Source organism: Lotus japonicus, chromosome 1, assembly GCF_012489685.1.
Source record: "Lotus japonicus ecotype B-129 chromosome 1, LjGifu_v1.2".
Taxonomy (NCBI): domain Eukaryota; kingdom Viridiplantae; phylum Streptophyta; class Magnoliopsida; order Fabales; family Fabaceae; genus Lotus; species Lotus japonicus.
The window spans coordinates 76,136,741-76,151,259 of NC_080041.1; the positions used below are offsets into that span (position 1 = coordinate 76,136,741).

Consider the following 14,519-nt stretch of genomic DNA (forward strand, 5'->3'; position numbering starts at 1 on the left):
CTTGTACGTGGCCCAGTTGAAATCCGTTTAGGAGTGTGCCATGAGTCAAACTCGCAAGATTTCCATAATCCCAAATTCGGTCCCCAATAGTTTTAATTTCAGTCCCCAATATTTAATGTTATTATAAAAAGGAATTATGTATTTACAGAAAAACATTTCAGATATTACAACAATTCTAAAAACCTTAATAAATCAAATAATTCAATTGTTTTCTCCCTCCATCTCCACCATCTTCAAGCCTTTGTTTTCATCTTATACATTCTCCAGTTCTCCCTAACTCCGTTGGCAATTGAAGCTTGACAGGCCATCGTGCTTCCTTTCTTCCTCGCTGAGCCATAAACCTTCGATGACATAGCATACTAAAGCAAGCCATCAATTGATTGTTTCAGAAAAAATCCCCTTCTTCATCTACAGTGGGAACACTCGTACATTCGTTGAGCCCTATTTGATCGTTTGCAAGCAGGTCGTTCAGCTGATTTTAAGTTTACTCAGGCACCACATTGTGCTCATTTCAAGCCGTGAGTCCTAATTGTTAACTGTTATTCAGATGCAGAGATCCGGAGATTGAGCAAAGTTCGAAAATCGTTGAAACCCTAAATCCACCAATTCAAACAGTAAGTAATTTGTCATTTGGGACTTTGTCGAGTTGCTTTGTAGAAGCGTAGTTTGCGAAACTGACCAATTTTGTGATATTTGTTGGCTATTTGGTTATTTTCTTATTATTTGGTTGATGGTTATGCATTGTGGTTTTTAAGGTTTGCGTGACCACCATGGGTTTGTCAATTGGTCTGAAGAAGGCTGTTTTTGCTTTGTTTGTGAATACTATGTAGGTTTGTCCCTAAATCGAGTGATAATTTCATTAGGGAGATTGTATACTGTCCTTTAAGGCTATTATATGGCTACTTCAGAGGATGATGGGGGTGAACCAAAATTTCCTGAGCCACTTTTCGTAGAAGATGAAGAGGAAGAGCACGAGGATGACGAAGAGGTAGTGGAAGACAATGAATTGGGATGCAGTGGTGACGATACAATTCAGATAGTTCAGATGATGAATTCAGGAATGTGCTTACCTTAACAGCTGATGAGATACGAGCTTTAACGTTTTGCAGTGAGTCTAATGCATACACATTTTACTGTGCCTACGCGAAGGGAAAGGGATTTGTGGTTAGAAAAGATGCATGTGAACGAGATTCTAATAACAAAGTTGTAATGCGAAAATTTGTATGCAATAGGGAGGGGTTAAGGGAACCAAAGTACTTCATTATGGATAGGCAAAGAGCCCACAGAAGCCTAACCCGCACTAACTGTCATGCAAGACTCAGGATACGGTACAATAACAAGAAATGCCAATGGGGTGTGGTGGGGTTTGAGGAGAAACACAACCACGAACTTACCCCGTCGGTATATGTCCCTGTGATTAATGCTTACCGTACAATTAGTGAAGGAGACAAAGCTCAGGCAGAAAGTCTTCACGCATATGGTGTCAGAACCTGTCATATCATGGGTTATTTGACGGCACAGAAGGGGGGATATTCTAAAGTAGGATTCTTGAAAGAAGATCTGTACAACTACTTCAGTCGCCAGAGACATAACAGAGTCAAAGGTGGGGATGCTCGAGCTGCTCTAACTTACCTAACATCAAAGGCTGATGCAGATCCCATGTTCTATTCGAAATACACCACCTCAGGAGACAATAGATTGAATAATCTTTTTTGGGCAGATGGTGTTAGCAGGACAGATTACCAATGCTTCGGGGATGTTCTTGCCTTTGACTCCACTTACGGCTCCACTAAGTATAAACATCCACTGGTTATATTTTGTGGAACTAACCATCATGACCAAACGGTTATATTTGGATGCGCTTTATTGATTGATGAGACTATTGAGACATACAAGTGGTTGTTGGAAACTTTTTTGGAAGCAATGAGTGGGAAACAACCTAAATCTGTTGTAACCGACAGAGATCTTTCTATGAGGGAGGCCATCAAACAAGTATTCCCGAACGCATCGCATCGACTATGTGCATGGCACTTGCACAAGAACGCAAAGGATCACAGAATGAGCAAGGAATTTTTGGATGACTTTCAGAAAGCACTTTATTGGCACTTCAGTGTTGAGGAATTTGAGGAACACTGGCAGAACATGGTTTCTAAGCACGGCCTACAGAAAGACAAGTGGGTTTTAAGTGTGTATGAGAAAAAGGAATCGTGGTGCTCCGCATATCTCCGTGATCAGTTTTTTGCTGGGATACGGACAACATCAATATGTGAAGCCATAAATAGTCGTATCAAGGTCTATGTCAAGAGAAGAATTAGTCTTATAGACTTCATGCAAACCATTGAGCATGCTTTAAGAGGGTACAGATTTAATGAGTTGCGAGCTGATTACGGTAGTATTTACACTGAACCTGTTTTGACTACCACTCTGTACAAATTTGAAAGTGAAGCTGCAAAACTGTACACGCGTGAAATTTTTAAAGAAGTAAGAAATCAAATTGAGCGTGTGGCTCCATTGAATTATAAAGATAAAACAGCGGATGGAGATGAAGTGAGGTACGAAATGTTCCATTATAGGAGGCCAGAAAGAACCATTGAAGTAGTCTACAACAAGAAAAGTAATCAATTTTACTGTCCATGCCGGCTATTTGAATCACGTGGAATACCATGTTCACATATTTTCAACAGCATGAAATATGAGCTCATGGAAACCATTCCTAAAACACTTATGCTTAGCAGGTGGGGACGGTATGCAAAATCTGAATACTTGTCGGCAACATCCACCGATGAGGTGGACAGTTCTGTAATGAAGACAACACGATTTGGGGCTATATCTACTGCGTGCAACGGGCTCTCCGTCTTAGGTTCTGACAATCCTGGGCTCTTCACTAACATGATGAATGATATTTTGAGGTTGACGACGAAGTATAAGAATAAGATACTCAAACAAGGCGGACATGTCAACGGGACCAACGACATTCGTGATCCCAATATCGTCAAATCTAAAGGACGCCAACCTGCAACCCTGAAACCAAAGAAGAATAAAAAGAATAAGAAACAAGCAAGGTGTTCAAACTGTCATAAGCTTGGTCACAACGCAAGGACTTGTTCTACCCTCGTTGGTGGAGAAGATAATGATTTGGAGGGTGATGAGCGATCCACGCAGGAGGATGAGGGCAACGTAAATGACGATAGCACGGGCCAGCCAGCCGAGGCCACGACGCAGCCAAGTAGATCCAATTCTAATGTAATAAACCATTTGGTAAGTCATTGATCCTTTATTGTTTGTGTTGCTGTTATTTGTGATATTGTTGTTGTTGAGCAGGTTGGTCGTCGAGGACATAAAGCCAAGAAACAAAAGACAAAGAACTCGAATCTCTGTTCAGTTAATGAAAAGGTTGGTCGATATATATCAACTCAATTGTAGTTTTTCATGCGTTAAATGGACTTGGATAATCGTTTAAGTGAACTGAAAATGCTGTTATTCTACTTGTGGATTCAGGAAAACCTAACCCCCGCAACTGATAAAGATGAAAGTCAGATGGGCTCACGTGCTTTATCCCCACAAAATTCAACAATGCAACCAGTGAGTTCCTGACAGTGAATCACTGACCAGTTCAGAAATATGCAGTTCACAGATAAGTTGAATTTGTATTTCTTGTTCACAAAGCTTAATGCGAGGTATTACGTCTTTTGGATACAGCCAACCCAGACAGCTGCTTCTTGTGGTATAGCTCATCCCGGATTTCATTACGCTGTCCCTCAATATCCAACACGACCACCTAACTTAGCCGTTGGTACGGGTATGCCAGCCCAGGTCAACTTCCCACATGGTTATGGTGGATGGATGCCAGACCCCAACATTCAATATGCTTATGGTCAACCCATAAATGGTCCTCAAAATGCTCCTCAATGCTATGGTTATGTTCCGATATTGCCCCAAAACTATCAGGTTTTGTACAAGTTATTCAGTGTTTGTAAAATTTTTAATATATCCATGATATTCCTCACCAGTGAAATTTTTGATAATCTACTCAATCGCAGAATCTATCTGCTTGTCAACCTATTCATACTCCTGCTGTTAGAGGACATAGCCAACACCAAGGCCCCCGTAGCCAAATGCAACATGATGCGGCGAAGAAAAAGGCTGGTACATAAGCAAATGCAGTTTGATGTGCAATCGGACGCCGAAAATATGTCCATGTCAAAAACCACTGTTGAATCCAAAGTAGTCACTATTATGCGGGCCAGAGCGGCTTGTAGATGAAAATTAAACTTCGGCTGTACAATGGTTTCGGATAGAAGTTGAACTTTTCAACCCTTATGCACCAATGTTGTAGAATATGTGATTTCTCATTATCATACGTATTACTATTGTAGAGTGAGGGAAAATGCTGAAAAGCTACAAATGGAAGCTTACATTTTATTGTTTTAACCCCTTTTAGTTGCAAGAAACTGTTTAACTCTGATACAAAATACAGACACAAACTTTGAAGAAAAAATGCAAGAAACTTTCATTTATGTAATTACGGAGGCGTTTTACCTGCACCACTTTTTTGTAGTACGGTGCAGGAAGAAAAGAAGATGATGAACTAATTAAATTTGACCTAATTTAATTACTTGATAATTAATTCAATTAACCTAATGATTAATTCAAGATTTAAAAAGATAGGTTTTTTTATTTAAAAAAAAAATACTTGCTATTGCAGGTCATAAGGGGGGTGGTCTAAGGTTACACCACCAAGAACTAGTGTAGGATAAATTTCTCCAAACATTTTTCCCGTTGTTAATCTTATTAGAAGCATTTTACATGAGATACTGGAGCTTCAGAAATATATTGCAAATTATGAACTAAAAAAAAAAACATGGGCCAAGGTTTTTTTATTGGGCCCAGTAAACAAATCCGGAGCATGATGTTTTTTGGTAAATTTTATAAAACTAAAATTTTAGAAAATGTTCCAACCCAACGGCCCAACCCAACCCAACCAAAATCCCACTAAATGGCAGGCTCAAACTGTGCGGGTTATGCGGGCTAATGGGCACAATACCCCATAAACTAACCCTTCTAAATATGATGTCAGGGCGGGTTGGCCCAGCGGGCCTATCCTACCACTGTTTAACGAAGATAATTTTGGATCAATTCTTCAGGGCATTTTCAACATCATACCAAGAGTAACAAGTTAACAATGTCTGAAATAAAATTAAAGAACACAGAAAGAAAGATTGTTTAAACTACTTGAACAAACAAGCATTCAAGTACACAGTTGTTCAAAAACATAGTCACAGCGACTATGCTACTTCTTTTTCTTCTGACAGCGGTGAATGGTGCAGTAGACAAGATTATTGGCAGTGCTACATGGTTGGCAATGAACCCTGTCCCCAACTTTTAATTTGTGGTCCTTCACAAAATCATACCAACGACCTGCAAGATTGCAGGGACTTCGTTGCTCATCCTTATACCTCCACTTGAGGTCGCAAACATACCACTTACTCTGTTCATTGGCCAATATGATCTGCATCCATTCTTTCTTCAAGTGTCTGCGAACATAGCGCGCTGGTAGGTGCTGGCAACAGAATTAAACCTCAAGTTACGATTCGCATTGCTCAAATTTTAACTGAGAATATAAATGCAATCTTCATTCTTCACTATAACTAATGAAATAAAAGGTAACCAAACATTGAATAAAGAGATACGTAATGAGTACTCACAACTGTCTGGCGTCCTGAAATTGCTGAGGCGGTCATCACCAAATCAAATTCCACAACTGGAGGATCCTTGTCTGCATTAGGAAATCGCCGGACAGAACCCATCAGACCGTCATCTTCTATTCCGTGGTCTTCTTCAACCTCCACATACATACAATCTTCTTCAATATGGACAGTCACACCAGGCTCATCCATCTCAACACCCACACGCTCCTCGCCGCCGTTGTGACACACACAATCCTTTCCTGCAGCAGGGTTTTCATTTCTCTGAGTTTGTCTCTGGGAAGTTCCCACACCGTAATCGATTTCATTCATCGACTTGTCAGTTAATTTCACATTGAACTTGTTTCGAATGAAGTGGTAAAAGTGAACCAACTGATCTTCTTCCAAGTTATACTTAACAGCAAGTGCACGAACAGATTCCCAAATCCTACACGTATTTGCCCCAAAGTATAACTTAAACTCGCAAATACCCCCTACTGGATCTCTAAGTTTAATTGTACTACCCATATCCGCTCTGTGTAAGATCAAGTTTTGATCTAGTAGTACAACTCTATGTTTTGATGATTACAAGTTAACCTTTTGATATGAACAATTGTGGTACTCTAACGTGTTTTTCTGAGTGTTCTATTTACAGGCTCTGACCTCAACTCAATCTCACACAAATCAGAAGCACTGTGTATAAAGGGTAACCCAAGCAACGCTTTCGCATTCACCATGTTCAGTATGAACAGTGGAAAAGCTTCAGAAGTTCTGAAGCAATACAAACTCTGATGTGGACTCAGTCGCTAGAAGCTCTGAAGATCCAGAAGTTCTGATAACCAAGAAACACTGAAGGTTCAGATGTTCTGATGGTGTAGAAGACTCTGAAGATCCAGAAGCTGAATAGTGGAAACTCTGAAGTCCAGAAGCAAGAAACTCTGAAGGCCATGTTCTTCCCTCTGAGTTCAGAATCAGAAGATACAATGGTCAGAGGATCTGTGCTTTCCCTCTGACTCTGATCAACCGGCTTCACAAGTTCCAATATGAAGTATTCCCCTGATCAGAAGTCTCCTAGGTTAAAAGGTCAAGTCGCTATCCAAGTACAAAAGCAAGTGTACCTTCCTGACGACCTACCTAACGTTCTCAGCCACAGCAGAAGCTGGATTTTCCAGAACTGCCCTCCAACGGTAGCATTTCCCATGCAACGCTCAACCCTAATCCTTGGAGTATATATAGAGGCTGAAGATTGAAAGAAACGGCTAGAAGCATTCACATACGCAAGACATATTCAAAATATTCTAAGCTTTCTTTCATTTGAAATTCATTGTGTTTACTATTAGCTTTTTAGAAGCAAATCTCTTGTAAACAATTCTTTGATAAACAGTTTGTTTAGTTCCTTTAGGAGATCAAGGTTGATCGGATCCTAGAGAAGACTAAGAGAGTGAATCTTAGTGAGAGCTAAGTCAGTGTAATTGTTAGTCACTTGTAGGTTTCAAGTGCAGTTGTAACTCTTACCTGATTAGTGGATTGCCTTCATTCTAAGAAGGAAGAAATCACCTTAACGGGTGGACTGGAGTAGCTTGAGTGATTTATCAAGTGAACCAGGATAAAATCCTTGTGTGCTTTTCTATCTCTTATCTTTAGCACTTAAGTTCTCGAAAGATTTGTCAAAATCTTTAAGGTGGAAGTTTTGTTCTGAAAACGTTATTCAAACCCCCCCTTTCTACCGTTTTTCATACCTTCAATTGGTATCAGAGCGCAAGTTCTGATTACCACACCTAACAGTGTTCAGTGATCCGGGCCGGTGTGAAAAACAATGGCTGCCACCACCAGTGAAACTCAAAGAGATGGTTACAACGCAAAGCCTCCTATGTTCGATGGTCAAAGGTTCGAATATTGGAAAGATAGACTGGAAAGTTTCTTTCTGGGTTTCGATGCAGATCTCTGGGATATTATTGTGGATGGCTATGAGCGTCCAGTTGATGCAGATGGCAAGGAGATCCCAAGGTCAGAGATGACTGCAGATCAAAAGAAGCTGTACTCACAACATCACAAAGCAAGAGCAATTCTTCTAAGTGCTATTTCCTATGAGGAGTACCAGAAGATTACAGATCGTGAGTTTACTAAAGGCATTTTTGAATCTCTGAAGATGTCTCATGAAGGAAACAAGAAAGTCAAAGAATCAAAGGCATTGTCTTTGATCCAAAAGTATGAATCCTTCATCATGGAGCCAAATGAGTCCATTGAAGAAATGTTCTCCAGATTTCAATTGCTTGTAGCTGGCATACGACCTCTCAACAAGAGCTACACAACAAAAGATCATGTCATAAGGGTCATCAGGTGTCTTCCTGAAAGTTGGATGCCTTTGGTGACTTCAATAGAGCTCACAAGAGACGTTGAGAATATGAGTTTAGAAGAACTCATCAGCATTTTGAAATGCCATGAGCTGAAGCGCTCAGAGATGCAAGATCTGAGGAAAAAGTCCATAGCCTTGAAATCCAAATCTGAAAAGGCTAAGGTTGAGAAGTCAAAAGCTCTTCAAGCTGAAGAAGAAGAATCTGAAGAAGCATCAGAAGATTCTGATGAAGATGAGCTGACTCTGATCTCCAAGAGACTCAACCGCATCTGGAAGCACAGGCAGAGCAAGTTCAAAGGCTCTGGAATGGCAAAAGGAAAGTATGAGTCCTCAGGCCAGAAGAAGTCTTCAATCAAGGAAGTCACATGTTTTGAGTGCAAAGAATCTGGGCACTACAAAAGTGATTGTCCAAAGTTGAAGAAAGACAAGAAGCCAAAGAAGCACTTCAAGACGAAGAAGAGTCTGATGGTGACATTTGATGAATCAGAGTCAGAGGATGTTGACTCTGATGGTGAAGTCCAAGGACTCATGGCCATTGTCAAAGACAAAGGAGCAGAGTCAAAGGAAGCTGTTGACTCTGACTCAGAATCAGAAGGAGATCCTAACTCAGACGATGAAAATGAGGTATTCTCTTCTTTCTCTACCTCTGAACTGAAACATGCTTTGTCTGATATCATGGATAAGTATAACTCTTTATTGTCTAAGCATAAAAAGTTGAAAAAGAACTTATCTGCTGTTTCCAAGACTCCTTCTGAACATGAGAAAAGTATTTCTGATTTGAAAAATGAAAATCATGCTTTGGTAAATTCTAACTCTGTGCTTAAGAACCAGATTGCTAAGTTAGAAGAAATTGTTGCCTGTGATGCCTCTGATTGTAGAAATGAATCTAAGTATGAAAAGTCTTTTCAAAGATTCCTAGCTAAAAGCGTGGATAGAAGCTTAATGGCTTCAATGATCTATGGCGTAAGCAGAAATGGAATGCATGGCATTGGCTATTCTAAACCAATTAGAAATGAGCCTTCTGTGTCTAAAGCTAAATCCTTGTATGAATGCTTTGTTCCCTCTGGTACCATATTGCCTGATCCTGTACCTGCTAAAGTTGCTAAAAACCCTCTTAAAAAGGGATCTTTCTCTATGACTAAATATCATGCAAACATTCCTTTAAAATATTATGTTGAGACACCCAAGGTGATCAGAACCTCTGGGGTAACTAACAAAAGAGGACCCAGAAAGTGGGTACCTAAGGACAAAATTATCTATGTTGCAGATATCCTTGATAGCTCCACTGAAACACCAATCATGGTATCTGGACAGTGGATGCTCGCGTCACATGACGGGAGAAAAGCGTATGTTCCGAGAGCTGAAACTTAAGCCTGGAGGCGAAGTTGGCTTCGGAGGAAATGAAAAGGGTAAAATTATTGGTACTGGCACTATTTGTGTAGATAGTAGTCCATGCATTGATAATGTTTTATTGGTAGACGGCTTAACACATAACTTATTGTCTATAAGTCAATTAGCTGACAAGGGTTATGATGTTATATTCAATCAAAAGTCCTGCCGGGCTGTAAGTCAGATCGATGGCTCTGTTCTGTTTAACAGCAAGAGGAAGAACAACATTTATAAGATCAGATTATCTGAGTTGGAGGCTCAGAATGTGAAGTGCCTTCTGTCTGTTAATGAAGAGCAGTGGGTATGGCATAGACGGTTAGGGCATGCCAGTATGAGAAAGATTTCTCAGCTGAGCAAGCTAAACCTTGTCAGGGGCTTACCCAATCTGAAGTTCGCTTCAGACGCTCTTTGTGAAGCATGTCAGAAAGGCAAATTCACAAAAGTCCCTTTCAAGGCAAAGAATGTTGTCTCAACCTCAAGGCCGTTGGAACTTCTGCATATAGACCTTTTTGGACCAGTGAAAACTGAGTCTATAGGTGGCAAGAGATATGGGATGGTTATCGTTGATGACTATAGCCGCTGGACATGGGTAAAGTTTCTAACCCGCAAGGATGAGTCTCATGCTGTGTTCTCTACCTTCATTGCTCAAGTGAAAAACGAGAAGGCTTGTAGGATTGTGCGTGTCAGAAGTGACCATGGTGGAGAGTTTGAGAATGACAAGTTTGAGAGTCTGTTTGATTCCTATGGAATTGCACATGATTTCTCTTGTCCCAGAACTCCTCAACAAAATGGTGTTGTTGAGAGGAAGAACAGAACTCTTCAGGAGATGGCTAGAACCATGCTCCAAGAAACTGGCATGGCTAAGCACTTTTGGGCAGAGGCAGTAAATACAGCATGTTACATTCAGAACAGAATCTCTGTGAGACCAATTCTGAATAAGACTCCTTATGAATTGTGGAAGAACATAAAACCCAACATTTCTTATTTTCATCCTTTTGGCTGTGTTTGTTATGTTCTCAATACTAAGGATAGATTGCATAAATTTGATGCTAAGTCTTCTAAGTGTCTATTACTTGGTTATTCTGATAGATCTAAAGGTTTTAGATTTTATAATACTGATGCTAAGACTATTGAAGAATCTATTCATGTTAGATTTGATGATAAGCTTGACTCTGACCAGTCAAAGCTAGTTGAAAAGTTTGCAGATTTAAGCATTAATGTTTCTGACAAAGGCAAAGCTCCAGAGGAAGTTGAGCCAGAGGAAGATGAACCAGAGGAAGAAGCTGGTCCCTCTAACTCACAAACTCTGAAGAAGAGCAGAATCACTGCAGCTCACCCTAAGGAATTGATTCTGGGCAACAAAGATGAACCAGTCAGAACCAGATCTGCCTTCAGACCCTCTGAAGAGACCTTGCTGAGTCTGAAAGGATTGGTGTCCTTAATTGAACCCAAGTCCATAGATGAAGCTCTTCAGGACAAGGATTGAATTCTGGCCATGGAAGAAGAATTAAATCAATTCTCCAAGAACGATGTTTGGAGCTTAGTGAAGAAGCCTGAGAATGTCCATGTTATTGGAACGAAATGGGTATTCAGAAACAAGCTAAATGAGAAAGGAGATGTAGTCAGAAACAAGGCAAGGCTAGTTGCTCAAGGCTACAGCCAGCAGGAAGGAATAGACTACACTGAAACATTTGCTCCAGTAGCAAGACTGGAGGCAATCATACTGTTGATCTCTTTTTCAGTAAATCACAACATAGTTCTACATCAGATGGACGTGAAGAGTGCCTTCCTAAATGGTTATATCTCAGAGGAAGTCTATGTTCATCAACCCCCAGGTTTTGAAGATGAAAAGAAACCAGACCATGTGTTCAAATTGAAGAAATCACTCTACGGTCTGAAGCAAGCTCCCAGAGCATGGTATGAGAGACTTAGCTCATTCCTTCTGGAAAATGAGTTTGTAAGGGGTAAAGTAGATACAACTCTCTTTTGCAAGACTTATAAAGATGATATCTTAATTGTGCAAATTTATGTTGATGATATTATATTTGGTTCTGCTAATCAATCTCTATGCAAAGAATTTTCTGAGATGATGCAGGCTGAATTTGAGATGAGTATGATGGGAGAATTAAAGTACTTTCTGGGAATACAAGTTGATCAGACACCAGAAGGAACATATATCCATCAGAGCAAGTACACTAAAGAACTTCTGAAGAAGTTCAATATGCTGGAATCTACAGTGGCCAAGACTCCAATGCATCCTACATGCATTTTGGAGAAAGAAGATAAAAGTGGTAAAGTATGTCAGAAGCTCTATCGTGGAATGATAGGTTCACTTCTATACTTAACTGCATCTAGGCCAGACATATTATTTAGTGTCCACTTATGTGCTCGTTTCCAATCAGATCCAAGGGAAACCCACTTAACTGTTGTTAAGAGGATCCTAAGGTATCTGAAAGGCACCACTAACCTTGGCTTGATGTATAAGAAAACATCAGAGTATAAGCTTTCAGGTTATTGTGATGCTGATTATGCTGGAGATAGAACAGAGAGAAAAAGTACTTCTGGAAATTGTCAATTTCTGGGAAGCAATCTAGTCTCATGGGCAAGCAAGAGGCAATCAACCATTGCACTATCAACTGCAGAGGCAGAATATATCTCAGCAGCAATATGCAGCACTCAGATGCTCTGGATGAAACATCAGCTGGAGGATTATCAGATCCTTGAGAGCAATATCCCAATCTATTGTGATAACACTGCTGCAATCTCATTGAGTAAGAATCCTATCTTGCATTCAAGGGCAAAGCACATTGAGGTAAAGTATCACTTTATTAGAGATTATGTACAGAAGGGCGTACTTCTTCTGAAGTTTGTTGATACTGACCATCAATGGGCAGATATCTTTACAAAGCCCTTAGCAGAGGATAGATTTAATTTTATTCTGAAAAATCTAAACATGGACTTTTGTCCAGAGTGAAGATGGATCAGAACCTCTGACTATGATACTTCTTGATCAGAAGATGTCTAGTCCAGAAGGTAACTCAATCAGAGTGTGTGTGCCCACTGGTACTGACTCTGAAGCTGAGACAACAACACGTGTGTCAGAATTTCTGATGCATAATTCCTTGTGCCCGTGTGACAGTCTGTTATGATTGCGTGTAGATATGCTTATCTCCTGTGTGTGATTGTGTATTTTACTGTTACTATCTATCTTTAATTTTCAACCGTTGATCTTAAAGTGCTTTTTGAATCAACAACGGTTATTTGATAAAACCCACTATACACACACGTTCTCGTTCACTTCCGGTTTTCACTCTCGCTCTCTCTGCTTTTCAAAACCGCCTCTTTCTTGATTTCTCTCTCGATCTCTCTTCATCTTTCAAACTTCATCTTCTACCTCAAACCTTCAACCTCTTCAAAATGGTGAGACAAACCAGAAGATCTACTGCAGATGCACCTCAGTTCCCTCACATGGTAGTTGGTCTAGCAACGGGTCAAAGGGGCTCTGAGAACCCGGCACAAGAACAAGTTCAAGCTCAAGAGCAGATTGTTCCAATTGCAGAACGGGGCTGTGTCGTTCACTGTGTATTTGCTCCCGAGGAACTTCAAGTCCTGGCAGAATGGAGATTCGACCTCGACAACCTGGCTGCAAATGGGTATGATCTTCGTCCTGAAGTCCAAGCTCAAGGTTGGGGAAATTACTTCAACCGACTTCGAGGACCGGTGTATGAGAAGTTGGTCAAGGAATTCTGGAAGCACGCCGACTGCGATGATACTCAAGTGGTATCTCATATTCTTGGCAGGAAGATCATCATCACGGAGAAGTCATTCGTGAATCTGCTCGGTGCAGACACTGCTTATGGGTTTCGATTCCAATTCACTGAGTCGAAGCTGAAACCCAGCACCAAAGACAAAACCAACCAGGCCCTGTACACCACTTTCAAACCGGGCAAGACAAGTTACAAGGTGATGGACCTTCACCCCAAACTCAGGATCTGGCACAAGATCCTGCTCAATTGCATCAATCAGAGACCGAAGGGCAGTTCCCCAGATTACATCAACTTCAACCAGAAGGCGATGCTGTTTTTCATTCAAGACAAGAGGAAGATCTGCCTTCCCTACTTCCTGTTCGCCTACTTGAAGGAGTGTATCCGGAAGTCTAGGACTACTGCCTCAATCAAGTCAGCAATCAAGTATATCCCCTTTGGGAGACTGCTGTCTGATCTCTTCATTGAGAGTGGCCTCATTCAAGACCTGATCAATGCTGGTTGCACAGAGGATTTGAGCACAATGGTCAGCGATGTCTTCACTGCCAACTCTCTGAAGAAGATGGGTTTGATCCAGAAGAAGATTGCTCCTGCTCGTGAAGACACATCCTCTGAGATCAGAAGCAGACGGATGCCTCTGAATGACTACCCACTGTGGACTCAGGCAGACAATCCTGAAGCCATCCGGTGCTATGTCGAAGACCTAAGGGCTCAAGGCTTCGAAATTGATCTTGATGATTTCTTCAGCAGACTGCCGCCAGCTCCAGAGTTTCCTTCTCCTCCCAAGAAGAAAGCTCAGAGGAAGATGGTTCTGGAAGAATCCTCTGAAGAATCTGATGTCCCTCTGGTCAAGAAGACGAAGAGAAAGCCTGATGATGGTGATGATAGTGATAGTGAGGATGGTCCTCCTAAGAAGAAGCAGAAGAAGGTCAGAATCGTGGTGAAGCCTACTCGGGTGGAACCAGCTGCTGAAGTAGTCAGAAGGACTGTACCTCCTGCCAGAGTGACTAGATCATCAGCACATTCAAGTAAGCCTGCACTTGCTTCTGATGATGATTTGAATTTATTTGATGCACTTCCTATTTCTGCCCTGCTTCAACACTCCTCAAATCCCCTCACTCCTATTCCTGAATCCCAGCCAGCCGCACAAACCACCACTCCACCACATTCCCCAAGATCTTCCTTCTTTCAACCTTCCCCTACTGAAGCACCTCTCTGGAATTTGCTTCAGAACCAACCCTCTAGGTCAGAAGATCCAACCTCTCTCATTACCATTCCATACGACCCATTATCTTCTGAACCCATCATCCATGAACAACCCGAGCC

General features: G+C 41.1%; 1 protein-coding gene across 1 annotated transcript; it reads left to right on the forward strand.

The window, feature by feature from the left end:
• The first annotated feature begins 895 nt into the window (after positions 1–895).
• On the forward strand, positions 896–4,154 carry LOC130746631 (protein FAR1-RELATED SEQUENCE 5-like). The gene is made up of 6 exons (XM_057599328.1): positions 896–1,019; positions 1,079–3,258; positions 3,322–3,393; positions 3,499–3,582; positions 3,700–3,948; positions 4,041–4,154. Exons 1-6 carry the CDS (start codon positions 896–898, stop codon positions 4,152–4,154), a joined length of 2,823 nt encoding a protein of 940 aa, XP_057455311.1.
• Positions 4,155–14,519: the final 10,365 nt, after the last annotated feature.